The 27,413-nt window shown below is 42.7% G+C and overlaps 1 protein-coding gene across 1 annotated transcript in view; it reads right to left on the bottom strand.

Annotated features, from left to right (window-relative positions):
* The window catches only part of CFAP58 (cilia and flagella associated protein 58), a 116,018-nt gene extending 104,387 nt beyond the window's left edge, over positions 1–11,631 (bottom strand). Inside the window, exons 1-3 of the mRNA XM_004020330.6 lie at positions 11,538–11,631; positions 2,615–2,896; positions 470–618 (exon numbers count right to left, since the gene is read on the bottom strand). Of these exons, the coding sequence (XP_004020379.2) occupies positions 470–618; positions 2,615–2,896; positions 11,538–11,546 (440 nt within the window). The 5' untranslated portion in view covers positions 11,547–11,631. The remainder of the gene's footprint in view (positions 1–469; positions 619–2,614; positions 2,897–11,537) is intronic.
* Positions 11,632–27,413: the final 15,782 nt, after the last annotated feature.

Here is a 27,413-nt window from a genome sequence, read left to right as displayed (position 1 = left end):
CCATACACGTTTCATAGAAATAAACTTAAAATCTTTACTCATTTTCAAACTGTATCGCTGACTTTATAGAGCCAGAAGTTTGATATAACCACAAATTAGTCCTGAGGGGACTTCCCTGGTGGTCCAGTGGCTGACTCTGCACTCCCAATGCAGGGAGTCCAGGTTTGATCCCTGGTCAGCAAACCAGTTCCCACATGCCACAGCTAAAGAGTTCACATGTTGCAACCAAGACCCAGAGCAGACAAATAAATAAATAAATGTTTAAAAAAAAAAAAGAATATCTTTATTTTAAAAAGAAAAAACTGAAGTTCTTGGGTGTGGAAAAAGGGAGTATTAAAAAGAAAAACAGCAATAGACAAGAAATTATCTCTGGGAACCCAACAAGGGAGTGTCTCATATTCACCAAGAACCAGCAAGCCCCAGGCTGTCTGTTGAAGAAGGAGGCCTCTGCAAAAGTAAAACGACCTACTTGCTATCTTGGTCCATGGACAGTCCAGACCCTTGCTCGACTAGTTTGGTTAGGTTCACTATTTCCTCTTTCAGGGCAAGAATCGTCTCCTTTGCCTTCTGCTCTTTATCATAGGCTGAATCCACCATCTTCCAGGCCTTTTCAATTTCCTAGATGAGCCATCAGATATGAGTGAGAAAAACCAAACTAGGTTCCAGATGCAACATAAATTGAATAAACAGAATAATAAAACAAGTACAATATAGAAGTTATTTATAGGGACAGAAGATTATACCTTATACACTATGTATTAAATGTATATTGACTTACTGCAATGTTTGGCATGAGTTAGTCAATACTGAAGAGCTGTTTTAAAGATGGAAACTGGCAAAGGATATTTCCTCTTGTGTAGGTGAATGTAGTTACAGGGTTCACATACTGCAAAAGTTGCTAGAATTAGTAGGATTATTTCTAATAAAGATGTTAAGTTATGTTTACAAACATAAAAATGAAAATTTATGTGCTTTCCAAGTCCAGATATTTTATAGAAAAAAAAAGAAAAAAGGAATGGTCTTGGATCCAAGTCTTAAATGTGAAGCTCTTCATAGATTCCATATTAAAAATATGTTTTGCCCTCAGGCCCTAAGTGAGCTCTTGGATGGCAATGTGAACTTTAGAGCCATCCATAGAAATGAGACCTTGACTGTCACCTAATTGTACACAACAGCCTTGATAATTCCCATTTACAGAAACCCAAGCCTAGGCCTTCTCATTGAATGTTTATAGGGGAAAAGCAATACTATTCTGAATGTGGAATACTAACAGAAATACTTAAAAGAGAATCACAGGCTTTATAGTACATGGATGAAGGATAGTAAACGTTGCAACAGACTTGAGTTTTTCCCTGCCACTTAATTGTCTTGCAAAATTTCATCAAGTGGAATGTGAGCCCTTTTACATAAATAAGAATCTACATGTTTAAGGTGAAAATATTTTACTTTTATGTGACAAGGAATAAAATGAGTGGAAGTATTTAATTAAATAAAGCCATCCCTTACATTAGAAAGAGATAATTCTTGGGTAACTGCAGCACATAATTTAGTGATTCAAAACAAAATGTCAGTTCATGGGATATTTTTTTCTGTAGCAACCATATGTACTATTTTCAGCAAAACAAAAGAAAGATATTTAAATGAAAATATGATTATATGAAGTTCTGTCTGAAGCAATTTCACCAATTATATTTTAGTCAATTCATGACTTTAAATTTCAGTTTGTTAATTTACAATAAAAAGTGGGAGGGAGTTCTCATCATAAAACGATTTAAAGCCTTCTTATATTGGTATCCCTGCAAAGATTAAAAGAAAATAACAATAGAGAGAGAGACACTGAAAAAATTGGGGTATGTTTAACTGTATGATATCAAGGGAATTATCTAAACATTTTGTGATTATTTTTCAGCACTAGGGTTTCAATTATAAAATAAAATATCTTAACCTCTTATCACCCGACAATCTACAAGGAACATTTGTGTTTCACCTTCAGAACAATGTAACATACTTAAGGATGAAAAAATAAAGTGTAAAATAAAGCCATACTTCCTCAATAACCACTCCTCCAGACTGAACCCCTATTCTTCCATTATGAGAAACTGGGACAATCATTGCAGAAGCAAAAGGGTGATAAGAGAAAAGATCATAAAAACTACCATCTGAAAATTCTCAAAGTAATCTCTCCCAAAATATTGGAAAAAATAGGAATATGAAAATATCTTTAACAAGCTATCATCATAAGGTATTTAAATACTTATCTTTCTTCAAACAAGAGATACTGAGATTCCTAATATTGCACTTACTTATGGCCAAATGTTTTTGCTAATCCAGTATTTCCTAGAACCAAGTCAGTAAGGTTCTACATTATTCTCTACATAGTGAAATTCACTCAAGCAAATTATTTTCTTTGAAAATGAAATTTTTCATTATTTTTCACAAAATCTTCAAAATTTCCATTATTCCCTAGGCTTAATGAATACATAAATCATGTAAATTTTTACTTAATAACTTTTAATACAGTCCAGAGCTGCCAATATAATGAAAGGATGATGCTTTAAAGATGGGATGCATTTATGGCAGCTCGCCATGGTTCCTTTTCTAGAAGATGACTGACCTTCTTCAGGGATGCGATGGTGGTCTGATCATCCTGAGAGAGCTTCAGGGCAGTGGCGACCTTCGCGGAATTAACCACAATCTCTGCGTTCAGCTCTCTGCACTTGGCCATCAGACGCTTTTCATTGTCATAAGACTTTCTCATGACAGCATGAAGCTTCTCATATTCAATCCTAAATTTCTCCAAACTTTTGTCCCCTGAAAGTTCACTGAGAACCTCCTGAAAATCCCTTTCGATTTCTTCATATGCAGTTTCCTCCAGCACTAGCTTTTCACTCTTTTCCTGTTCAAAAAGTCAAAGATGAGAATGAAGATTGCAATATTTACCTCATCACTATTCAGGAATGACTATTACTATCCATGAATAAGACCTTCGTACAAGCGAAATAAAAGCTACTGATAAACAGGCGATGTATATGAAGGTCTGCATATACATGGGCTTCTCTGGGGGATCAGAGGTAAAGAATCCACCTGCCAATGCAGGAGACTCAGGAGACACTGGTTTTTTCCCTGGGTCGGAGATACCCTGGCAGAGGACATGGAAACCCACTCTAGTATTCTTGCCTGGAGAATCCCATGGATAGAGGAGCCTGGCAGGTTATAGTCCATAGAGGGGCAGAGTTGGACACGACTGAATGAGCATAAGCATTCTGCATATATGTATACATAGGCATAAGGATAATAATATTTCCTCCCACATAGTGCTAAGGATTAGATTAGATGGGATAATTCACATTAAACACTTAGCCAAGTGCCTGGTAAACAGTAGGTACTCAATAAATTTTGAGAGCTGTTATGATTATTCCAAGCCTGCTTCTTACCATCCCCAGGACTGCAGAGGGAAGCCACAGCATGCTGAGGTCAGATATAACATAGATACCATGAAATCACATTTACAATGAAACCTGTCCAGAATGTAAAGTATTCTATTTTAAAATATTCCATCATTTTTACCCCTTTAAAAATTTTCCTAGTTCATCTCCACAAGAATTTTGAAATGCCCCATGTGCAATGGTCATGGGCTTTCTCCACATTTGTTTTCCACGATTAGCTGGGCAGCAAATTATTTAAAATAAAAGCATATAGATGTAATTCAAGCAAGTCTGACTTAGATGAGAACCAAGATTTAGTTATATAAGAATTCATATGTCCCTAGCGTTGTGGGCAGAATTGTGTACCCTAGAGAAAGGACACGACTGAGGCAACTTAGCACCAGCAGCAGAGAAAGGTATGATGAAGTTCTAATCCCCAGTAACTGTGACTGTGACTTTATTTGGAAACAGAGTCATTGCATATACAATTAAGTTGAAGTCATATGGAGTAGGGTGGGTCCTAATACCATATGTCTGCTGCTGCTGCTAAGTCACTTCAGTCGTGTCCAACTCTGTGCGACCCCATAGCCGGCAGCCCACCAGGCTCCCCCGTCCCTGGGATTCTCCAGGCAAGAACACTGGAGTGGGCTGCCATTTCCTTCTCCAATGCATGAAAGTGAGAAGTGAAAGGGAAGTCGCTCAGTTGTGTCCAACTCTTGGCGACCCCATGGACTGCAGCCCACCAGGCTCCTCTGTCCATGGGATTTTCCAGGCAAGAGTACTGGAGTGGGGTGCCATCACCATATGACTAGTGTCCTTATAATAAGGGAGGAGTTTTTATAATTATGTGGGGTAATCGATGTTAACTAAATTTATTGTGATAATGACTTCAAACTGTATACGTAAATCAAGGGGGCCTCTCTGGTGGCACAGAGGGTAAAGAATCTGTCTACAATGTGGGAGACCCAGATTCAATACCTGGGTCAGGAAAATTCCCTGGAGAAGGGAATAACAACCCACTCTGGTATTCTTGGACTTCCCTGGTAGCTCAGTGGTAAAGAATACACCAGCAATGCAGGAGCTGCAGGAGACACGGGTTCGATCTCTGGATTGGGAAGTTCCCTTGGAGGAGGGCATGGCAACTCACTCTAGTATTGTTTCCTGGAGAATTCCATGGAAAGAAGAGCCTGGTGGGCTACAGTCCGCGGGGCCAAAAAGAGTCGGACACGACTGAAGTGACTTAGCACACACACACACGTATCAGATCATTATGTTATACACCTGAAACTGATACGACGCTTCATGTCAATCACATCTCAGTGAAAAAAGTAGGGGAGGCATTTGAACACCGACACACACTCACACACACACACACACACACAAGAACCCATGTGACAGATGGAGGCAGAGATTAGACTGATACACCTGCACGCCAAGGAAAACTCAGGATGGCTGGCCACCACCACAAGCCAGGAAGAGGCAAGGAGGTATTTTATTCACAGTCTCAGAGGAGCATGACTCTGCAGACATCTTGATTTCAGACTTCTTAGTCTCCAGAACTGTGAAATAATAAATTTCCGCTGTAAGCTACCCAGTATGTGGTACTATGTTACAGACGCCCTAGCCAATGAATACACCTATTTCTTACTACAAACGGCATGAAAGTGAAGTGAAAGTGAAAAGTGAAGTTGCTCAGTCGTGTCCGACTCTTTGCAACCCCGTGGACTGTAGCCTACCAGGCTTCTCCATCCATGGGATTCTCCAGGCAAGAATACTGGAGTGGGTTACCATTTCCTTCTCCAGGGGACCTTCCCAACCCAGGGATCGAACCCGGGTCTCCCGCATTGGAGGCAGATGCTTTACCCTCTGAGCCACCAGGGGAGCCCTACAACGGCATAATAATAATAAAAAAGCATGAGTATTGTTAATATATTTATTCAGAAAATGTCGATTGAATATCTTCGGTATATAAGTTGGAATGAAGAGGCTGGAGGAGATACCAAAGTAAGGAATAAACAGCCTTCCCATAGGAAATGTGTACATTAAGAGCTGATGCAGTATGTATGCAGAAAATAGAAGCATGGAGTTTGATACCTGCCATAAAATAGATTCAAAATTCTAAGAGGACCTATGGGAAGATGGAATTACTTCCAGCAGCAAGAATTAAAGCCAGTTTCATAAAGGAAGTGGCATTTGAGCAGGTATAAAAGAGAGATTGGAGTTTTCGCAGGCAGACGTGGAGAGAAAGGGCATTCCTGGCCGATGGCAAAACTTGATCAAAGACTCAGGGCCAAGCAGGTATCCGTGATTTGAAATTGGTTAAGAAGCTCAAATTAGCTAAAGAAGTATGATGTGGAGAGGGACGGAGACTAGACAGGGAGGTAGGGACAGACTGGACACCTTGAATAGCATTCTAAGGAATATAGAGCAAATTATTCTGGAAGCCACAGGTAACCACTTAACCTTTTGAGCAAAGAACTGATAAGTTTTGAAAGGTCTTATTTATGTTTGTAACATTATGCTTTGATATCTCCACTAAAACAGGCTTTAGAATCAAAACTATTGCTAACACTGTTGATGGGAATGTAAATTGCTACAGTCACTATGGAGAACAGTATGGGGGCTTCTTAAAAAAACTACAAATAGAGCTACCATATGACCCAGCAATCCTACTCCTGGGCATACATCTGGAGAAAACCATAATTCATTCAAATAGACACATGCATCCCAATGTTCATTGCAGCACTGTTAACAATAGCCAGGACATGGAAGCAACCTAAATGTCCATCAACAGAGAAATGGATAAAGAAGATGTGGTACAAGGTGGGATGGGGGAAGGGAGACTCGGGCGGGAGGGAGACTCAAGAGGGAGGGGATATATGTATACATACATACAGCTATTTCACTTTGTTGTACAGCAGAAACTAACGCTGCAAGGCAATTAAACACCAATACTAAAAATTCTAAAAAGATGTGGTACATATATACAATGGAATATGACTCATATTACTAGGCATAAAAAGGAATGAAATAATGCCGTTTGCAGCAACATGGATGTACCTAGAGACTGTTGTACGGAGTGAAGTAAGTCAGACAGAGAAAGACAAATATCATATGTTATCTCTTGTACGTGGAATCTTTTTAAAAAAAAGGTACAAATGAACCTATTTATAAAACAGAAATAGAATCACTGATGTTGAAAACAAACTTATAGTTATCAGGGGGAAAAGATGCAGGAGAAGGATAAACTGGGAGATTAGGATTGACATATACATACTACCGTATATAAAATAGATAATAGCCCTCTGTTGTACAGCACAGGGGACTGTACTCAAGACACAATGTAATGACATACATGGGAAAAGAATCTTAAAAATAGTGGTTATATGTATATGTAGACCTGATTCACTCTGCTGTACACCCAAAAATAACACAACATTGTAAATCAACTATATTCCAATAATTTTTTAAAGAAAAACCTCTATTGCTAGTCAAATAAATTAACTGACACAATCTCTAACCCCAGTAATAAAGTAAAAGTCAAATTCTCCCTGCAGACTTTGGGTAAGTTGTCTAGTTTACCTTCTGCCCTGACAAACCCGTCTTTTCCAACATAGAGAAAGTCAACATGCTACTGGTCTTCAAAAACACCTGTACTGTTGATCACGCTTCTAAATATGACATGCAAGCAAAACAGAGTCTATATCTTAAATCAGATATGGAGTCACAAGCATGTTTATAGAACATTTTGTATAACATTAGTATTAATACTAACATTAAACTCAACAGAGGTTTTCTTCCCGACTAAAAAGCAGATTATTGCAAAGGTCACAATACAGCAATTCCACAAAGAAGGAAAACTCATATTTTGGAATGGTGCTGCTGCTGCTGTTGCTAAGTCACTTCAGTCGTGTCCGACTCTGTGCAACTCCATAGCCGGCAGGCCACCAGGCTCCTCCATCCCTGGGATTCTCCAGACAAGAATACTGGAGTGGGTTGCCATTTCCTTCTCCAAGGAATGGTGCTGCAGCTGCTCAGTGCTTTCCCCTTGTTGATGCTAAACATGAACACACAACAAACATTTATCCCAGCAATGTTCTTGGTCCCCTCCCTGTAAAAGGTATTTACCGGACATGGAACAACAGACTAGTTCCAAATTGGGAAAGGAATACGTCAAGGCTATATATCGTCACCCTGCTTATTTAACTTATATGCAGAGTACATCATGCGAAATGCTGGACTGGATGAAGCACAAGCTAGAATCAAGATTGCCGGGAGAAATATCAATAACCTCAGATATGCAGATGACAAACCACCCTTATGGCAGAAAGTGAAGATGAACTAAAGAGCCTCTTGATGAAGGTTAAAGAGGAGAGTGAAAAAGCTGGCTTTAATCTCAACATTCAAAAAACAAAGATCATGGCATCTGGTCCCATCACTTCATGGCAAATAGATGGAGAAACAATGGAAACAGTGACAGACTTTATTGTTTTGAGCTCCAAAAGTCACTATAGATGGTGACTACAGCCATGAAATTTAAAGATGCTTGCTCCTTGGAAGAAAAGCTATGACCAACCTAGACAGCATATTAAAAACAGAGACATCATTTTGCCAGCAAAGGTCCATCTAGTCAAAGCTATGGTTTTTCCAGTAGTTTTTCCAGCTGAGCACCAAAGAATTGATGCTTTTGAACTGTGGTGTTGAAGAAGACTCTTTTTTTTTTTTTTTGCCTATGTTTTATTCTAGAACTTTTATGGTATCCTAAGAGTCCCTTGGACTGCAAGGAGATCAACCCAGTCAGTCCTAAAGGAAATCAATCTTGAATAATCATTGGAAGGACTGATGTTGAAGCTGAAATTTCAATACTTTGGCCACCTGATGCGAAGAACTGACTCATTTGAAAAGACCCTGATGCTGGGAAAGATTGAAGGCAGGAGGAGAAGAGGACGACAGAGGATGAGATGGTTGGATGTTATCACCGACTCGATAGACATGAGTTTGAGCAAGCTCCGGGAGTTGGTGATAGATAGGGGAAGCCTGGCAAGCTGCAGTCCATGGGGTCACAAAGAGTCGGACACGACTGAGCAACTAAACTGAAACGGTATTAACATCAACACTTGATCACTAGCCTAAAGGTTTGTTCACAAGAAAGGTTTTCTCTGTGCACCTGGCACTTAGCACAGGCATGGAAAAATATCAAAGAAAAAAAGTTGTAAAGAAACATTTATGAACAAAAGAAATTTGTTTGTACTGTCATCTTAAACTATATTGCAATTCAAAGCAAAGCAAAAATAATCTTTTAGCTATGACCAATAACCAGTTGGTATCTACACTGTTATAGCATGTAATAGTATCTACTTCAGAAGCAGGATTTCAACATGAACTGATCAGAAAGGAGCTGTGATGCTTCTTCTTACAACACTGATTTGGGTGCGTACTATTAGCCAGGCACTGTTCTAGGTGCTGAAAGTAGTGGGGAAAAGGGAAAAGAAAAAGAGAGCTGCAGTGAAAAATGAGGCTGCATGGAAATGAAGACTTATGAAAGCAAAAAGTGAAGTTGTTCAGTTGTGTCCGACTCTTTGCGACCCTGTGGACTGTAGCCTACCAGGCTCCTCTGTCCACGGGATTTTCCAGGCAAGGGTACTGGAGTGGGTTGCCATTTCCTTTTCCAGGGTATGAAAGCAAAGGTGAGGACAATTTGACTGAAGTCAAATGAAAAGAAAAATAGATGAAAATATGACAGTAGATTATGAAAGGGAAGAGAGGAAAATAATTAGTTTATAGTATTGATATCTGGGGCTTACATAGGGAAAATGAAGAAGAATGAAATACACCAAGAGCACTAGTGGGGGAGAAAAGGAAATAAAGGAAAAATTAAAGAACTAGAAGGAACAGGAGGAGGAAGTGGGAAGAAAAGAGGTATGAATGAGCGTGGGTACTGAAGGTAAGAAATTTGGCCTTGGATGGACAACAAACACATGGAAAAATGCTCGACATCACTCATTTTCAGAGAAATGCAAATCTACACTACAGTGAGGTCTCACCTCACACCAGTCAGAATGGCCATCATCAAAAAATCTACAAACAACAAATGCTGGAGAAGATGTGGAGAAAAAGGAACCCTCTCGCACTGTTAGCAGGAATGTAAATTGATAGAGCTACTGTGGAGAACAGTATAGAAATTCCTTAAAAAAACTAGGAATAAAACTACCATATGACCCAGCAATCCCATGACGGGGCATATACCCTGGAAAACCATAACTCAAAAAGATCCATGTTCCCCTATGTTCATTGCAGCAGTATTTACAATAGCTAGGACATGGAAGCAACCTAGATGTCCATTGACAGATGAATAAAGAAGCTGTGGTATTCATATACAATGGGATATTATTCAAACAAAAAGGAGCAAATTTGAGTCAGTTGAACTGAGGTAGATGAACACAGAGCCTGTTATACAGAGTAAAGTAAGTCAGAAAGAGAAAAGCAAGTATTGTATATTAACGCATAAACATGGAATCTAGAAAAATGGTATGTAGAGAATGGACTTATAGACACAGCAGGGGAAAAGAAGAGGGTGGGACAAATTGAGAGAGTATCAGTGCCACGTATACACTACCATTTGTAAAATAGACAGCTGGTGGGAAGTTGTTGTTAACACAGGAAGCTCAGCCCAGTGCTGTGCGACAACCTATAGGGGTGTGACAGGCGGTGGGAGGGAGGGAGGCTCTAGACGGAGGGGCTATATGTATACTTATGATTGATTCACATTGTTGTACAACAGAAAGTAACACAATACTGTAAAGCAATTATCCTCCAATTAAAAGTAAAATTTTTTAAAAAAGAAAGACATTTGGCAGGATGGATGAGAGTGATGGAGACTAGAGAGGGAAGCAGATGGAGAGTATGAGAGGGATTGTATGATAAGGAGAGAGAGTTGTTGACCGCATGAAGATGGAATTTGCAAGGGTAGACTAGGTGTGGAGGAGATGGAATGATGAGGGGATGTGAAAGGTGTAAAGGAGACCAAAGAAGGAATTAGAACAGGGGTATGATGGTGAGAGAAGCTGGGACCAGGCCTGGCTTCGTGGGTGTGTGAACTATTCAGTTGCAGGAGCCTCCTTGCTAAGATGTGCTCCACCCTTGGTTTACTGTTCTGCTCATACCTATTAATTTTTTTTAACATGAAACTCTGCATTTTCATTTTTCCTTGAACCCCATAAACTATGCAACTGATCCTGCTGGAACTGACCATGTGATGAGAGAGACTGGGGAGGTCTCTGATGGAGTGATGAAGGATTTGAATTAGGGCCATAATGGATGAGGACTGGGACTGGTAAGTGAGGACAGGGATCTGAGCCTGTCCAGGTTATAAATGAGGGTGCTAAGGGGCAGGCCGATGGACAGGGGAGCCCAGTGTGCTGCAGTCCACAGGGCCATAAAGAGGCCCACACGACTTAGCTGCTGAACAACAACAATGGACAGGCAAGGGGTCACTAAAGAGTTGCAGAAATAACCTCACATCAGTGAGGCTGAAGTTGGAGTGTGTTACAAAGTGGGAGAGTGAAAGGAGGGCCTAAGACATTTACACAGTGGTCAGGGACAGCCCAGGGCAGTTAGTGATGGGCTGAAATGAGTAATGAGCTGATAGGGAATTGTGGTGTGATGTGGTCAGTAAATAAGGGTGACACTGGATATTCATGAAGCCTTCTTCCAGGTTTCCCCATTCAGCAAGACATCAATATTTCTCTGTGTGTGTCTCTCTTGTGGTTTCACCTTCCGACTCAGAATCTAGGAGTGGGGGTCTGTCATGTGTGTGTGTGAGCGGGGGGACTTATGAAAGTCCTACCGCACTTTGCACCGTACAGAGTTTAACAGGGTGGGGTGGGGCCGGCGGGGGGTGTCCCCCCAATGGAAGGAGGGGCAACAAAGAATGGACCCAGTGCCAACGGGAACCGGAGGAGGGGGGCGGTAGGGAGTGAGGTTGTGGGGAGAGGATAGGATGCTGACTGAGGGACTATTCGGAATCTGTGGATGTGACACGGGCTAGCAGAAGAGAGACCACGGGGAGGGGTCGAAGGAGAGGCGACAGAGAAGGGGGCGCTGACTTCTGACCTCGGCCATCCTGGCGCGCTCTGCGGGTGGCCTCAGAGGCAGCTGTGGAGATCGCGGAAACTGGGCCGCAGGCTGAGAAGGGGGGCCGAAACCCGGCGCTCCGCGCGTCCCCGGTCTCCCGGCAACCGCCTGGCCCTCCGGGGGCGCTAGCGAAGGTTCGAAAGGGGTGGAGCCTCCGAGGCGGGCACCCGGGCTGTGCTCCTCAGAGTCGCGTGCGCATCCTGAATGGGGCGGGACGCGGGCAATGAGCCGCGGTGTCTCTGAGCGGCTGGGAGGAGTCCCGGGGTGTGCGGAAGTGAGCAACACCCAAGACCAAGGAGACTCGGGTTGAGACCCGGGATTAGACCCGGGAGCCGGCAATGGCGAACCAACGACTGACGCTTAGAAGATGTGGATCAGAGGGTTTGAATGAAGGAAAGCCCGGCAGTCTCCCTCTGCCTTCTGTCACAAAGTGACTCGGTCGCGGGAGCAGGAAATATTCTCGGTTCGCGGCAATTCCAGCCCTTGTGAAGCAGCTACTGTGCGCAAGACATAGGGTGGAGGGGGTGGGGGGAAGAGAACTAAGGTAGAGGAAACACAGACCCTGGCCCCAAAGTCTGTAGTCACTAGTGGTGAAGAAAATAGGGTGCAAAGGTCGAGGCACCCTGAAAAAATACGTGGAGCCACGTCCTGAAAATCTGCCTGGTATCTGATTTCTCTCTTCCTCCCTGTCCCTCGTCCTCCACTCCTTTAGACTTCAGGTGCAGGGTTGGAGTAATTAAACTCTTTAATTAAAGACCTCTATCTTGTTTCCTTTTTTTCTCATTTTCCCCACACCTCAATTTCAGCCTCCATAGGAATTCATGCTACTGTGTGGGTATATGGGCTTCCCCTGTGGCTCCCACCTGCAATCCAGGAGACCTAGGAGATGCTGGTTGGATCCCTGGGTGGGAAAGATCCCCTGGGTACGACCATGGCAACCCACTCCAGTATTTTTGCCTGGAGAATCCCATGGACAGAGGAGCCCAGCGAGCTACGGTCCATAGGGTCACAAAGAGTCAGGACAAGACTGAAGCGACTGAGCCTGCACGCACATGCCTGGGTATCTATTTTTGAAAAAAAAGTAGAGTATTTTCATTAGTGCATGTTTTTAATTGTAACAATGGTACTGGACTTTAAGGATCATCCTATTTTGTAGTTTTCGCTCAGCAATCTTTTAAAGGTTCTGTCTCTGCTTTGTCAGAGAAGGCAATGGCAGCCCACTCCAGTACTCTTGCCTGGAAAATCCCGTGGACGGAGGAGCCTGGTGGGCTGCAGTCCATGGGGTACCTAAAAGTCGGACACGACTGAGCAACTCTGTTTTGCAGGTGTTGCAATCCCAGTTCATTACTTCTTATTGTGGCACTGCTTTCTTTGTTGGACATCCTTACCTTTTATGTTCAGCCCCCCAGTGCTGGATACCAAGGCTGGCTCCACCTCTCCAATATCATAAACAGTGCAGCGATGGTCATCCTTGTCAGTGGTCTTTAATGGACCTATGAACAAACTCCTCTGAAATATATGCCTAGGAGTGAAATTGTTAAAACCAAAGGGGATGCATGAGGCCATCATATTCAACTTGTCCTGCACAGACACATCCAGCCAGCCAGCCAGTGGGGGCTGAAAAACAGACCCCCATCCTCTTGCCCATGTCATGTGCTTTGCTTGGGGGAAGATATGTCCTTTCCTTCCCATCAAAGTTTTGTTCCTTAGTCAAGCCACGAACCTACAGGCTGTGATTATCCAGAGGGTATGCCCTCTTCATACTGTGGTGGACAGTATTTTCCAATGGCACAAAAGTGCCTAGTAGCCTGGTGGAAGCCCTGGGTACTTGACTTCATGAGTACTGCTAGATGGCACACCAGAACTGCTGCCCTACACCACACTCCAGGGTGCCCCCTACTCCCATCCTTACCAGCATGCAGTGGTTTATTTATTCATAAATAGTCATATAGTGTTTACAAAGTGTCAGATACTATTCTCAGGGTCTTACAAATACTGATTCATCTAATTAGCCAGTTTCCTAATTTGTGTCAGTATCATGGAATTCATGTCAGCACATTGTTTTAATTTGCATTTCTCTATGAGTGAAATTGAGCAGTTCTTGGTACATTTATAAGCCACTTGGGGTCCCCTTCTGTGAATTGTCTATTTATAGCCCTTGCTATTTTTCTATTGCTCTTTTTGATTTGCAAGAGGTCTTTGTAACATCTAGACATTAATCTACTTTCAAAGACTGGCCATGTTGCTTGTGATATCCTTTGTAGAAGAATAATCTTTAATTTTATAGCTCTTCATCCTCTGTATGCTTTTTAGTATAATTTAATAAATCCTTCTCAATCCCAAGGTTATAAACATATTCTCTATCATCCTCTTCTATTAGCTTACTAATTTTACTTTTACATGTCTAGTTCAATCCATCTGGAGCCTTTCCCTTCTCCAGGGGATTTTTCCAACCCAGGGATCGAACCCAGGTCTCCTACATTGCAGGAGGATTCTTTCCCAGCTGAGGAAAACCCAAGAATACTGGAGCAGGTAGCCTATCCCTTCTCCAGTGGACCTTCCCAGCCCAGGATCAAACCAGGGTCTCCTGCATTGCAGGTGAATTCTTTTACCAGCTGAGCTATCAGGGAAGCCCAATTAGCTTAATAATTTTCCTTTTACACATTTAGTTCTTTAATCCATCCGTATATGGTGTGAGATAAGGATCCAACTTGATTTTTCTCAATGGAGTGAGTCCTTTTTTCAACATCTTCCCCAAATTTAGATGAGTCTGTTCTAAACTCTCTGGTTTATTCCTGTGTCAACACCACAAGGTTTTATTACTATGATTTTGTAGCCAGTCATCATAGTTAAAGGACAGAACACGCCTCCCTGCTCTGTCAAAATTGCATTGCCTATTCATGAATCTTTATTGCCCCATATAAGTTTTCAGGATATTTTTCAAGTTCCTCATGACAAGTGTTAATTGGAACTTCACTGAATTTATGAATTAATTTGAGGGAAATTAACATTTGTACAATGATATCTCATTCATGAACAGAGACTGTGTATCTGGCGGACGCATAGAACAAACTATGGCTGAGCCATAATGTGCAGGGAAATAGTGAAAGAGGTGGCACATGAAGCTAGAGAAGCAGGTTGAACCAAACTTTAAGCCAAGTTAATAGAAACGAGGTGGAAATGGAGAGTAAATATGACTCAGGCTGCTCTGTGTTTACAGAAAACTTGATTACAACACTGGGCCCAGCTCATGGGACCACCATAATCCAGAGAAACTCCATAATAACACTGTTAAAGGTCCACAGCCATAAAGAAAGACCTAGAGGGCCCTGGCCTCCTGTATCTTGTACTGGTATCACTTGCAGAGTGATGTGTCTTCCCACTGCCTGGGAACTGCCTATGGGACAGTCTCACAAGCAGATGGCCTGCCAAGGTTGCAGCAGTTCAGTGCAGAAAACACTTTGTTTAAGCAACTACTACAGAACAAAACAGTTCCCAAGGCTGGCCATAGGAGCCACGTCAGTGAGTCAGACAAAGTCACTGCCCTCTGGCTTTGGGGGGAAGAAAGAAAGAAAAATCTACAATTGATTCTAACATGATGTGATGGTGTCATTTGCAACAGACTCTGTCAACAGCAAGCACTGTGAGTGCTCAGGGAATCTAGACACTGATACCTGAGAGTATTATTTATCATGTGGGGACAGAAAGACAGAACACAGACACTCCAGGAACCCCTGGAGGTGGACAGGAACATGACATCTTTAATTCGCAGGAAAGAGATGTAGGAGGACATCAAAAAGGATGGATGAGTGAATGAGAGGATGGGTGGCTTGACAGATCAATTTATGCTGATTAAAAAAAAATGCTTTGTGTCCCAATTTTCCAGATTACAGTCGAAGACTACTCACTACCAGGCTCCCCTTTGTTGCTGTAATTAAAAGGAGCACTAGGTGGCATCGTACTACCAAAAGTCCTCACCTTCTAGAGCCTTTGGGAGAAACTCTTGCCAAACTGGGTCAAGCCCCTCATTGACACAACAGTGCTTCGTCAATCTCAGTTCTCATTATACCCACTTAATTTGTTTACTGAGCACCTACTACATCCCTTCACACCATGGAGACTATGAAGGAATCAAGTCTCCCCTCCCTAAAGGAGCAGAAGCGGAAGCAAAACACGTAGTGCCCCCCCTCCTCCAAAGAAATCAGTCCAAGACACGATGCAGTAAGCACTGAAATGAGGATGTCAGGACAGAACATCCTGTGTAATCTGGTCCCGTGAGCCGTCTGCTGCCCTCTCCCACCGCTCACTTGCTGCAATGGCTTCCTTTGATTCCCGTATATGTCATGTTCCTCCCTGCTACCAGTATGGAATAATCGCCCTTCCCTCTTTAACCTGGCTGACTGCCGCCCATCCTTCCTTCAGATCTAACTAACTTAGAGGACGTTCCTGACCTGCCATACTACCTTTTCAAGTACCTCCTTTTCTGCTTCTTGGACCATCCCATAATGGTAATTAACTATGGATTCATGGACATAGTTGTTTCATATCTGTCCTTGTTGTTGAACCCAAGTTCATGTCCCCAGTGCACAGTGAGGCCAAACAAACTGAATATCAGAGTCTCCTTATTTAATGGGCAGACCGCACTCAGAAAGCCGGAACTCCCTGATGATCTGGGGGGCAGGGGCAGGCTACAAAGTGTGTGACCTTTTTTTGATTGGTTGGTGATGAGGTAACAAAGGTGGTATTCCAGGAATCTCTGTCATCAACCTTCAGGTTCCAAACAGTCCTGGATTCCTCCTGTCTGTGTTTAGACAGAAGTTGCCATCCCCCACCCAGGTGGATGCCCTGGAAGAGATCAGTTCAGTTCAGTTCAGTCGCTCAGTCGTGTCCGACTCTTTGCGACCCCATGAATTGCAGCACGCCAGGCCTCCCTGTCCATCACCAACTCCCGGAGTTCACTCAAACTCACGTCCATCGAGTCAGTGATGCCATCCAGCCATCTCATCCTCTGTCGTCCCCTTCTCCTCCTGCCCCCAATCCCTCCGAGCATCAGGGTCTTTTCCAATGAGTCAACTCTTCGCATGAGGTGGCCAAAGTATTGGAGTTTCAGCTTCAGCATCAGTCCTTCCAAAGAACACCCAGAACTGATCTGCTTTAGGATGGACTGGGTGGACCTCCTTGCAGTCCAAGGGACTCTCAAGAGGAGATACATTATATTATTTTGTATACCATTTGAGGAGGAACTAGGACCCTGCTTTATGGCTGTGATATTGTTTCTCTTTTGTTTCTGCATTCCCTCCACTCCCCAAATTAGTAACTGTTTGAATCTGCCCTTTGGTACTCAGGGAGGGTCTAGGAGTAGTAAGCCTTTTTCCTACAATTAAGAAAGGAGTGATAGACTTTTGTACCCAGGAGGGTCCTGCTCAGTTTCATCTTTTCTACCAGGCTGTCAAACAACAAGAGAACAAGTATCTCTTTCTTGTTCAGCCTGTCTCTATTGGTGTCATGGGCTAAACTGGATCTCCTTAAAATTCATATGTTGAATCCCTAAGCCCCAGTACCTCGGAATGTGACTGTATTTGAGAAATACGGTCTTTGAAGAGGTGAATAAGTTAAAAATGAGGCCATTAGGGTGGGCCCTAATGGCCAAATCTGACTTCTGCTCTTATAAGAAAAGAAAGTCTGGGCACACAAAGAGACACACAGTCGAAAGATACAGCAAGAAAGCGACCATCTGCAAGCCAAGCAGAAGGTCATAGGAGAAACCAAACCCTCAGACACCTTGATCTGGGATGTCCCGCCTCTAGAACTGTGAGCAAATGTCTATTGTTTAAGCCACCCAGTCTGTGATTCTTTATTATGGCAGCCCCAGTAAACTAATACAAATGGCCATCACACCTCTCAATACCTAACTACTGAGCGAATGACTATTGAATGAGTTCTGAAATTAGGAAGACCTGTGAAGGATGGATGGTATTAGTAAGGAAAGGTACTTGGTAGATGTGGTTCTTAAACTTGACTGTAAGTGATAAATGGAGACATGGAAAAGAGAAAGAATCCCAAGTGTGGAAAATAGCACCCGGCAGGCACCAAGGTAAAAATGCAAAAATCCTGCTCCAGGAAGGGTGGGGTCCATATCAGGGGCTCATGGACATTAATGTTGATATGAAGGTCTGGGTGAATGTGGAGCCTTTGGAAGACTAGCAGAGTCATAGTTATAAACACAAGGACCAGGGACAGCAAAGAATGCACCCATTTGCTCTGCTAAGTAATTTAAATGTATGATCATGATCCGTAATACATAAGCAAAGCTCCTTGTTTAAACCTGGATATCGTTGTTGAGTCACTCAGTTGTGTCCAACTCTTTGTGACCCCATGGACTGCAGCCCTCCAGGCTCTTCTGTCCTCCATCGTCTCCTGGAGTTTGCTCAAATTCCTGTCCATTGAGTTGGTAATACTATCTAACCATCTCATCTTCTGCCACCCCCTTCTCCTTTTGCCTTCAGTCTTTGCCAGCATCAGGGTCTTTTCCAGTGAGTCAGCTCTTCTCATCAAGTGGCCAAAGTATTGGAGCTTCAGCTTCAGCATCAGACCTTCCAATGTATATTTAGGGTTGATTTCCTTTAGGATTGACAGGTTTGATCTCCTTATAGCCCAAGGGATTCTCAAGAGTCTTCTCTAGCACTAAAATTTGAAAGCATCAATTCTTTGGCACTCAGCCTTCTTTACGGTCCAACTCTCACATATGTACATAACTACCGGAAAACATAGCTTTGAAACCTGGATATAGCGCCTCTTGGTTAACTTCCTTAGGACTTGCTATGTGCTGTGACTCAGTAATAAAAGCAGCATTTTCTGTACACAGTGCTCACCTCTTCAACAGCATTCCATGAGGCTATGAAGTGAAACTCCAGAAAAGCAGAGAGAAACATGGTTATGCGCCTCCACATGGAAATTCCAGCCTGGAATACAAAATGACTATGTCCTAAAAGAAACCTACTCCTCCAATGGATCAGAGAGCTCCGAGAAGCAATTTGGGGGGAGTCTGTGAAGCCTAGAATTCCCATCCAGAAATGTTCCTCCCACCTCCCCGCTCCACCTCTGGCCATAGCTGAAAGGGTCAGGCGTGGAGACTTAACCCACGTGACCCATTATCTTTCCTGGGAATTCATAATTAGGACCAAAAGTTGCAAGTCCCTCATTATGGAGCCTGGAACTGAGTACATGCCACCCAAAAGAGGCAGAGAAGGCAGGCTGCAAAGAGGGAAGAATAAATGAACAAGAAGGGGATTCCACAGGCTCAAGAGAGGAAGGAAGAATCGGGGGAGGGGCTCCCTTGGTTGTTGATGCCGTTTCAGATGCTGGGTGCAGTCCCTGAGGGGGCCCAGCACACCTGCTCTCTTGGTTTCTGCCAGATATTTTGCATCCTCCTAACAAATTCACCTTATTTGTTTAAGCAGCAAGTTTCCACTATTTATCTCCCCACACCAACCCCACCAAAAGAAAAAGACAAAATAGGACCAACACAGGTCCTATTTGCACAGGCATTGTGATGTCGCTGGATTTAATGTCCGTGAAATCTAAAACTGCATTTGGGGCTGCAAACAACATGGGAAAAACTGCTCCAGTCATCAGAGCTAACACTTTTCCTCCAGGCTTTTGGGAAGATTAAAAGCCCAAGTGTTACAGAAAATTGTCATCATTTATCAGATGACCCCATGCTCACCTTAAATGACAAAACAGAGTCTCAGCTGGCTAGTACTCTCCGAAACTGTTTAGGCCATTTTTTACTCCTTTAATCTGCTTCTTTTCCACACTGCTACAGACCTAACTTAACAGAACATTTGCTGAGCATTTGACATCGATTCCCAAAGGGTCTTCATACAAATGCCTCTCTTGATACCCTAGGAGGCAGCAAAGCTCAGGCAGATTTATTAGGAAGCTTGAAAGGTCGGGCACAAGGTGGAAGCAGTGTGCAATCTCCACTGCCTGGGATCATTTTTACAAGGAGACTGTCACAACCCAGTCATCTTAACTGCTCCTCTCCCACTAGGTCAAATTCCTTCTGGATGTGACTGGATAGGTAAGCTAGCTCACTCAGAGGGTGCTCCTTGCCCACGAGGCCAGGCCAAGTTTGCAGTTTGATGTCCTACCTAAAACTAGTGAAGATTTACACAGACCAACCAGCTAACCTAACCGACTTACTGAAAAAGACTGAATCGATCCACACAACCTGTTCCCACTTCAAATAAACAAATACACTAAATGAATGAAGAAGTAAATAAGTAAACAGAATTTTTAAAATCACCTTAAGAGAGAAAACTGTAAGCAAAAAAAAAAAAAAAAAATCAAGGCACAAATCCCTTTGATGATAGGCCAGCGCTCTTGTTCTCTACTATCCCCTGAAAACATCGTATTTTCAAATACACCAAGTCTTAACGTGTGCTGATGCCTCGTCTAGAATATCCTATGTCTCCTTTGTCTAGTGAGTTTTTTCAAGAGTCAGTTCTGTGCCACCTCCCCGAGGAAGTCTTCCGCTGTTTGGCACACCTTCTCTGTATTACTAGAAAATCTGAGCATCCCTCTATCAATGTACTGTATTGTAATCATGTGTTTATGTCTATGTCTGGAAAGACCAGTCTTTTCTTTAATATATCTATGGTGCTGACCCATAAGAGACATTCAAAACAGAAGGTTTGTTAAAGGAAGGAAAAATGGGAAGGATGGAAGGGAGAGAGGGAGAGAGGAAGGAAGAAAGGAAAAATAGATTCAGCTTATGCGCTCAGGCACACAGCAATCTCTCTTGGGAGTGATTGCTGCTACTGCTAAGTTGCTTCAGTTGTGTCCGACTCTGTGCGACCCCATAGACGGCAGCCCACCGGGCTCCCCCGTCCCTGGGATTCTCCAGGCAAGAACACTGGAGTGGGTTGCTGTTTCCTTCTCCAATGCATGGAAGTGAAAAGTGAAAGAGAAGTCGCTCAGTAGTGTCCGACTCTTGGCGACCCCATGGACTGCAGCCTACCAGACTCCTCCATCCATGGGATTTTCCAGGCAAGAGTACTGGAGCGGGGTGCCATTGCCTTCTCCGTGATTAGTGACTAGCTAAAAGCTATTGGAACATAAACATTTAAGATTCTAAGGTAATTAAATAAAATCATCTCCAAGTATACACTAGGCCCTCAAATAGAAATATTAAGTATCTCATTTCTCTTCCATCTTTGATGCAAGTGTCAAAGAACCAAGGCTTTTCTTTTTATCCACAGGGTTCGATGCACAGTAGACACTCAACAAAAGCTACAATTTGCTTTTCTTAGCGAAGATAAGCATCTGTAAAGTGAAACTCTTTGCTATCTTAAAGGAATAAGTTCTTTCCACCCTGTAGATAGGTTGCTTTATTTCCAATATCTGCTGCCAAATCTACCTAACAGTTTCACTAACGAAAAATGCCTGCTGAGCATCTACTGTGAGCAGGTGTTCTCTGAGGCAGTGCAAGGGAGGCAAAAAACCTCCACACCTCCCCCTCCAATGCTACCAAAGGAACTTGAAACACAGCATAAGCTAAATAGGACAATGTAGATATCCAGGATGGTAGAGACCAGCCTAGATACCATTGTGTTCTAGAATCTAGCACCATAATCTGCAAACTAGTTCTGTAAAGAACCAGATTAAGAAATATTTTGGCCTTCACCAGGCCACACATTTTCTGTAGCAGCTATTTTCACTCTGCCATAGCACAGAAGCAGCCACAGACAATATATCAATGAATGGGCTTGGTTGTGATCCAAGAAAACCTTATTTACAGAAACAGGTGGCACTCTGGAGTTGGTCTGACAGCCAGAGTTTGCCACTCCTGATTTAGCACAACGCCTGGCATATAGTAGGTGCCCACATATTGAATGAACGAATGAATGAGGAAATGAAGATTTTTCTAAGGAGAGCAATGAATACCTCCTGACCAGAAATATGCTTGATAGAAATTATCTGACAGTCTTTCCCACTCCAAGTGGTGTGTGTGGATGGAAACTTAACAAGGAAAACCACTAACAGCTTTAGAGATGTGAACCAGAAGATCAGTTTAAAGAGGTATTTTTTCCAAACCATGGATCATGACTCTTGAGTAATTTGTAGCCTGCATTTTTTTTTTTTTCAAAAAAGGATAAGGGATGTAGGGAGAAAAAGAAAAGGGAATACACCAGAGTCTATTACATGTAGTAAGCATAAGGATTGTTTCTAAGGTAACTGTCTTTCACTTGTAAAGTACTTGTATCTGAGAGTATTCACATTCTGGGGTAGAATGTATTTTCAAAAAAGATTGGGAAAATGTTCTATTATAATCTCATTCTATTATAATCCCATTCTTGGGGAAATTCAGTGTATTTGTTCATTTGAAGGGGACTTATTTCTTCATAGCAAAGTAGTTGAAGGCAAGATTCTGGAGCAAATTTCCTGGTTCAAATCCTGACTCTCACTTGTTAGCTGTGTGATCTTGGATAAGATAATTAGCTTCTCTGGGCCTCAGTTTCTTTACCTGTGAAATGGGAATGCAAATGATACCTATTGTTGTTGTTTAGTTGCTAAGTCATATCTGACTCTTTTGTGACACTATGGACTATAGCCCAACCAGGCTTCTCTGTCCTTGGGATTTCCCAGGCAAGGATACTGGAGTGGGTTGCCATTTCCTTCTCCATGGGATCTTCTCAACCCAGGGATCAAACCTGAGTCCGCTGTGTTGCAGGTAGATTCTTTACCGCTGAACCACAAAGGCTTTCCAACAATACCTATTATGGTTATTATGAGAATTAAACAAGTTATCGTATGTGAAGTATTTAGAGCAACATCTAACACAGAGTATAAATTTTAGCTATTATTATGCGGCCTTCCCAGGTGGCTCTAGTGGTCAAGAACCTGCCTGCCAATGCAGGAGACATAAGAGACGCGGGTTCGATCACTGGGTTGGGAAGATCCCCTGGAGGAGGAAAATGGCAACCTCCTCCAGTATTCTTACCTGGAGAATCCCATGGACTGAAGCGCCTGGAGGGCTACAGTGCATAGCGTCGCAAAGAGTCGGACACAACTGAAGCGACTTATCATGTATACATGTATGCTGTCACTAACCAATAATGTGACCTTGAGTACGTGACCTAAATTCTCTTGGTTTCATTTTTGTTGGTAAAAAGATCTCCAAAGGCCTTGCTGGCAGCAACATTCCAAGAAGGGATGGTAAGTGGTTTTCCAACACAAACCTTGAGGAAAGCAAATGTAAATCATCTGTCCTGTACAACGACACCTTTGAGGTCTCAGCAAAGCAGCCTGTTTCAAAGAAAAAACCCTATAAGCCAATTTGTTATTATCTCTCAAAACTGCATGCACAGGTGAATTCAGGATGGTGAGAGACTGACCAAATCAAGGGAAAGCTCTTCTTTCCATCCATCAGACCCTGCATGACTAGCATTGGCTTCCTGTCTCTTCCACTGTCAAGTATTTTATTCCATACACTGCGATAGCCACAGCTGGGGGTGAACAGGAAACCTGTCCCCGTGTTTGTTTGGCTTTTTTGTTTCCAACATTCCTGATTGTCAAGCATAGTGTGAGGCTGCTCTGCAGTTGTTCTGGGGTTGATCACAAGTCACCTTTCACTGTGGAATTTGAAGCCCCATTTGGCACCAAAGATCATTAAAAAAAAAAAAATCCATTTACTTTCACACACACAAAAGAAGTCAACAGAAAAACAGGTGAAGTTATTACTGATTACTCACAAACAAAATGGTCAGTAATAATGTTCTGTTTAGCCCCATCTATAATTAAAGAAATGCACAGCAAGACATTGAGATATTTTTTACCTATAAAAGAGGCAAACTAATTAAAGTCAATGCAGAAAAAGATGCAGGGACACAAACGTTCTCACGCTTTTATGAGGGTCTAAATTGGTGAAACTTCTTTGGAGGACAATTTTGCAATAAATAGCAAAACAGTAAATATTCATAACCCTCGACCAGCCCCGAAACTAGGAAGGTATTGAACAAAAGCAGCCTATATACAGACTTCTCCTTTGAGAAAAATAAAGCCCTATTTGTTTAATTTCTTGTCTTAGACACACATAAAATTATAGTCAGGTAATCTATTCCTTGTAACCTGACACATCCCTAATTGACAAATCTAAAAAAGTGCAGGGGGGTGGGGAGAGGACATTCTCATCTTGCGCTAATTTTAACATTTCCCATTAAGCATAATATTGGCTTTGGAGAAGAATTTCACTCTCTGCTTTTATCATACCACAGAAATGTTTATCTGCATTTGGATGATGATTTTTTTCTAATGGCTTTTCAGATCTTAGTGATGGTCTTTCAGTTTTTCATTTTTGATCTATTTGTGATATAATATTCTTTTGATGTGCTACGGAATTCTGTGTTAATATTTTATTTAGAATTTATAAAACAGTATACACAAGTAAAATTAGTATGTTACTTTTCTTTATTTTCCCCTTTTTAATGAGTTATTTTCATTGGATTTTTGCTGGATGTATTACCATTGACTTAAGAAAAAAACAATTCTGCCCACTGAGGGTTTTTTAAATGTAAATGACTAAAATTTATTTCTAAATATTATATTTGTACTTTTTCAAATCTGCCCTATTTTTTCATAGTGGTATGTTCTATTCTTCTGTCTTTGTAATTATGTTGAACATAACTATTTTAGTCTTTTTCAAGTTGTTCTACTGCCTCAAGTTCTTAAGGAGCTAATTCTCCTGTTTTATCACCGATCCAGTCCCTCATGTGGTTCATTTCCTAGTTGAGTTTATAATTTCTTATTATAAACTCATCTCCAATGGGAGTTTTTCATCTGTCAGAGATCAAGAAAAAAAAAATTGTGTTTTGCATTTGCTTCTGACAGGATTGAGGGGATTCATCGCTTTGGAATCAGCTTCTATATTCTTTCTGGACTCCAGGGTTCTCTCAACACATGGGTAATATTGGGACCTCACAACTAATCATGGCAAAGGCAGGCTAGTGGTTTCAGTCTCTATAGCACATATTTTAAAATTTATCCAGAGGCCCCAGACAAACCACAAACTTCTTTGGCGTGGTCCTGGATGAGTGAGAGACTTTTTTCTCCTAAGATCCTTCCCAGGGTGTCAGCTCTAGGCAGGAGTCTCAAGTCCAGATCTCTGATTTTCTAGAACCCAAGGTTTGTGTGGGTACCAACCCCAGTCCTTAGCCATTTGTGCTTATATTCATGTCAAATAACCCTATTTGCCTTTGAGTTCCTTCTTCCTGTCTCACACCTAGTAATCCCCCTTTCTTTTTTTCAATTGTTGATTTTTGACCCAGCATTTCTGTATTCAGCAGAGGTTCCCTGAATTCTTGGCCCCTCACATTCCCAGAAGATGAATCTTTGCACATTCCTGTCTTTTTAAAATATGTATTTTTAAAACTTTACTTACTTGGCTGTGCCAGGTCTTAGTTGCAGCATGCAGGAATCTACATTGCGACATGCAGGATCTTTTTTTTTTTAACCTGTAGGATCTTTTTTTTTTAACTTGGGCTTTCCTGGTAGCTCAGTGGTAAAGAATCTGCCAGCCAATGCAGGAGACATGGGTTTGATCCTTGGGGTTGGGAAGATCTCCTGGGGAAGGAAATGGCAACCCACCCCATTCTTGCCTGGGAAATCCCTTGGACTGAGGGGCCTAGCAGCAGTCCATGGGGGTAGCAAAAGAGTTGGACCAATTTAGCAACTAAACAACAACTCAGGATCTTTCGCCGTGGCATGCAAACTATTAGCTGTGGCATGTGGGATCTAGTTCCCTGAGGAGGGATCCAACCAGGGCCCCCTGCACCAGGAGCTTGGAGTCTTAGCCACTGGACCACCAGGGAAATCCCTGTACTTTCCTGTCTTTAAAAAAAACCTTTCTAGAATAAGCACAAGGTGCTATGGAAACTACATGGGGATAGTGTCTAACCCAGGCTTGGGGGTTCAAGGAAGACTTCCTAGAGAAGAAATCACCTATTCAGAGACCTTAAGACTAAGCACACATTCAGTTCAGTTCAGTCGCACAGTTGTGTCTGACTCTTTGCAACCCCATGAATCGCAGCACGCCAGGCCTCCCTGTCCATCACCAACTCCCGGACATTAGCCATGCAAAAAAAAAAAAAAAAATGTGTGTGTGTACATCAGGGATGATAGGTGGGAGGAAAAGGTGGCAGGCGTGAAGGTTGCAGACAGAAGATAAGAGTCCATGTGAACATCCAAGGGGGGAAAACAAACCTCAGATCACATTCAGAGAAGCACAAGTTCCAAGAACTACAAGAATTTTGGTGTGGAAAATGGAATGAGATATGTGCTTGGTAAGATAAGCATTAAGAGAGGCCAGTTCATGAACGACTCATGTGCATAGATAGGAAAGTGGACTTAACGCTGAGAACAGAGTGGTGCTGAAGGTGACCATGAGGTCGCAGAGAGTGAAATCAACAGGTCTGAAAGAAAAATAAATGTAATAGATTTGTTGCCCCTATCAGTAAATAGCAACCACCATTAGAAAACTCTGGAACAACTTTGCATATAGCACAATCCCAGAGGGCATTCAAGCACTGTTCTTGGCATTCTACCGTACATAATATAACCCTGATTTCTACCCCAAGGATTACAAGGCAGGGTACTGCTGCTCAGTCCAGGGTCCCCACCTCCCAGGAATTTCCCCCCCTACTTGGGGAATGGGTGGGTCTCACCTACCCAACTGGCAGACATTTTCAAAATCACCACCCTTTCAGGAAGGTTTCCACAGATCATCCCATTCCTCACCTCTCCCCAACAGCCCTCCAAAACTCTACTATAACTGTCTCTGATACAAGGAAAGAACTGTGAACAGCAGCAGAAGCTTGAAAACAAGAGTAACCTGGGCCAAGGGCCAGGGGGTCTATTTTTAGAACTTGTTCTCATTGCCTGTTTATCTTTCAGACTCAGCCTAATGTCTTCCAGGCGACTGTGAAAGCTATTTGGCTGGCTTGCGGAGGAGAGGAAGAAGGTGATCTAAAACCAAACAGCAGTGGCAATGGTGATAATCATTCAGACAGTGTGTTCTCATAATTTCCCCCAATGTACCCTCAGTGGCCTTTAATTCCTGCAAAGCCACTTACCTAGGATTTATTCAAGCCCTTCCCAGCCACTTCTAATGGCTGTGGAATTTGGGCAAGTCACAAAGTGAAGACAATTATGGATTTCATAACCCATCAAGTCTGACCAGGGTACTTAGAGTCCGTCCTGGCCTCAGTTCCTCCTAAAATAGTGGTCTAACATCCCATCTGTAAACACGCTTTGGACACTAAAGCGCCCTCTACAGATGAAAGTATTTAGTAACGAAGCTCCTTTGTGCCTAGTTACTCAGGAAAAGGCAAAAATGCATTCAATTATCACAGAATTTGGTGAGCTATTTTAATCCACTTAGAAGTCGAAAAGAAGGACCAGCGTTGTGCTCGACTTATACTTCCTTCCAAAGGACAAAATAAGTGGCCCCTGGAACTCCACCGCTTGTAAAACGCGCCGCGGAAAACCCTGTGTAGGCGTGCAGAGACTTAACTCCTTCCTTTCCGCCCGCCCAGACAGACTTTTAAGGGCGTCCTCTCTTGACTCCCTGTCCATTCGCTCCAGTTTAAATCCAGCAGCCAGATTCCGTCTTGCCCGATCACCCTCCAGTTCTGCTGGCCCCTATGGAGTTTCTGGGGTGGTCGATGGGCAGATTTCCGCGGCGGACCCTGGGTCAGCCGCCCCCTAACCCTCACGGTCCACCTTAAGGAGCCTCCACGGCAGGGAGGAGAGGCGGGTGTTTTGTTCTTATAAGGAGGAAAAGTTTCTTTGACATGT

The sequence above is a fragment of the Ovis aries genome, chromosome 22 (genome assembly GCF_016772045.2).
Source record: "Ovis aries strain OAR_USU_Benz2616 breed Rambouillet chromosome 22, ARS-UI_Ramb_v3.0, whole genome shotgun sequence".
Classification (NCBI taxonomy): domain Eukaryota; kingdom Metazoa; phylum Chordata; class Mammalia; order Artiodactyla; family Bovidae; genus Ovis; species Ovis aries.
The sequence above is the reverse complement of the archived record's forward strand: the minus strand, read 5'-3'. Positions and strand labels throughout refer to the sequence as shown.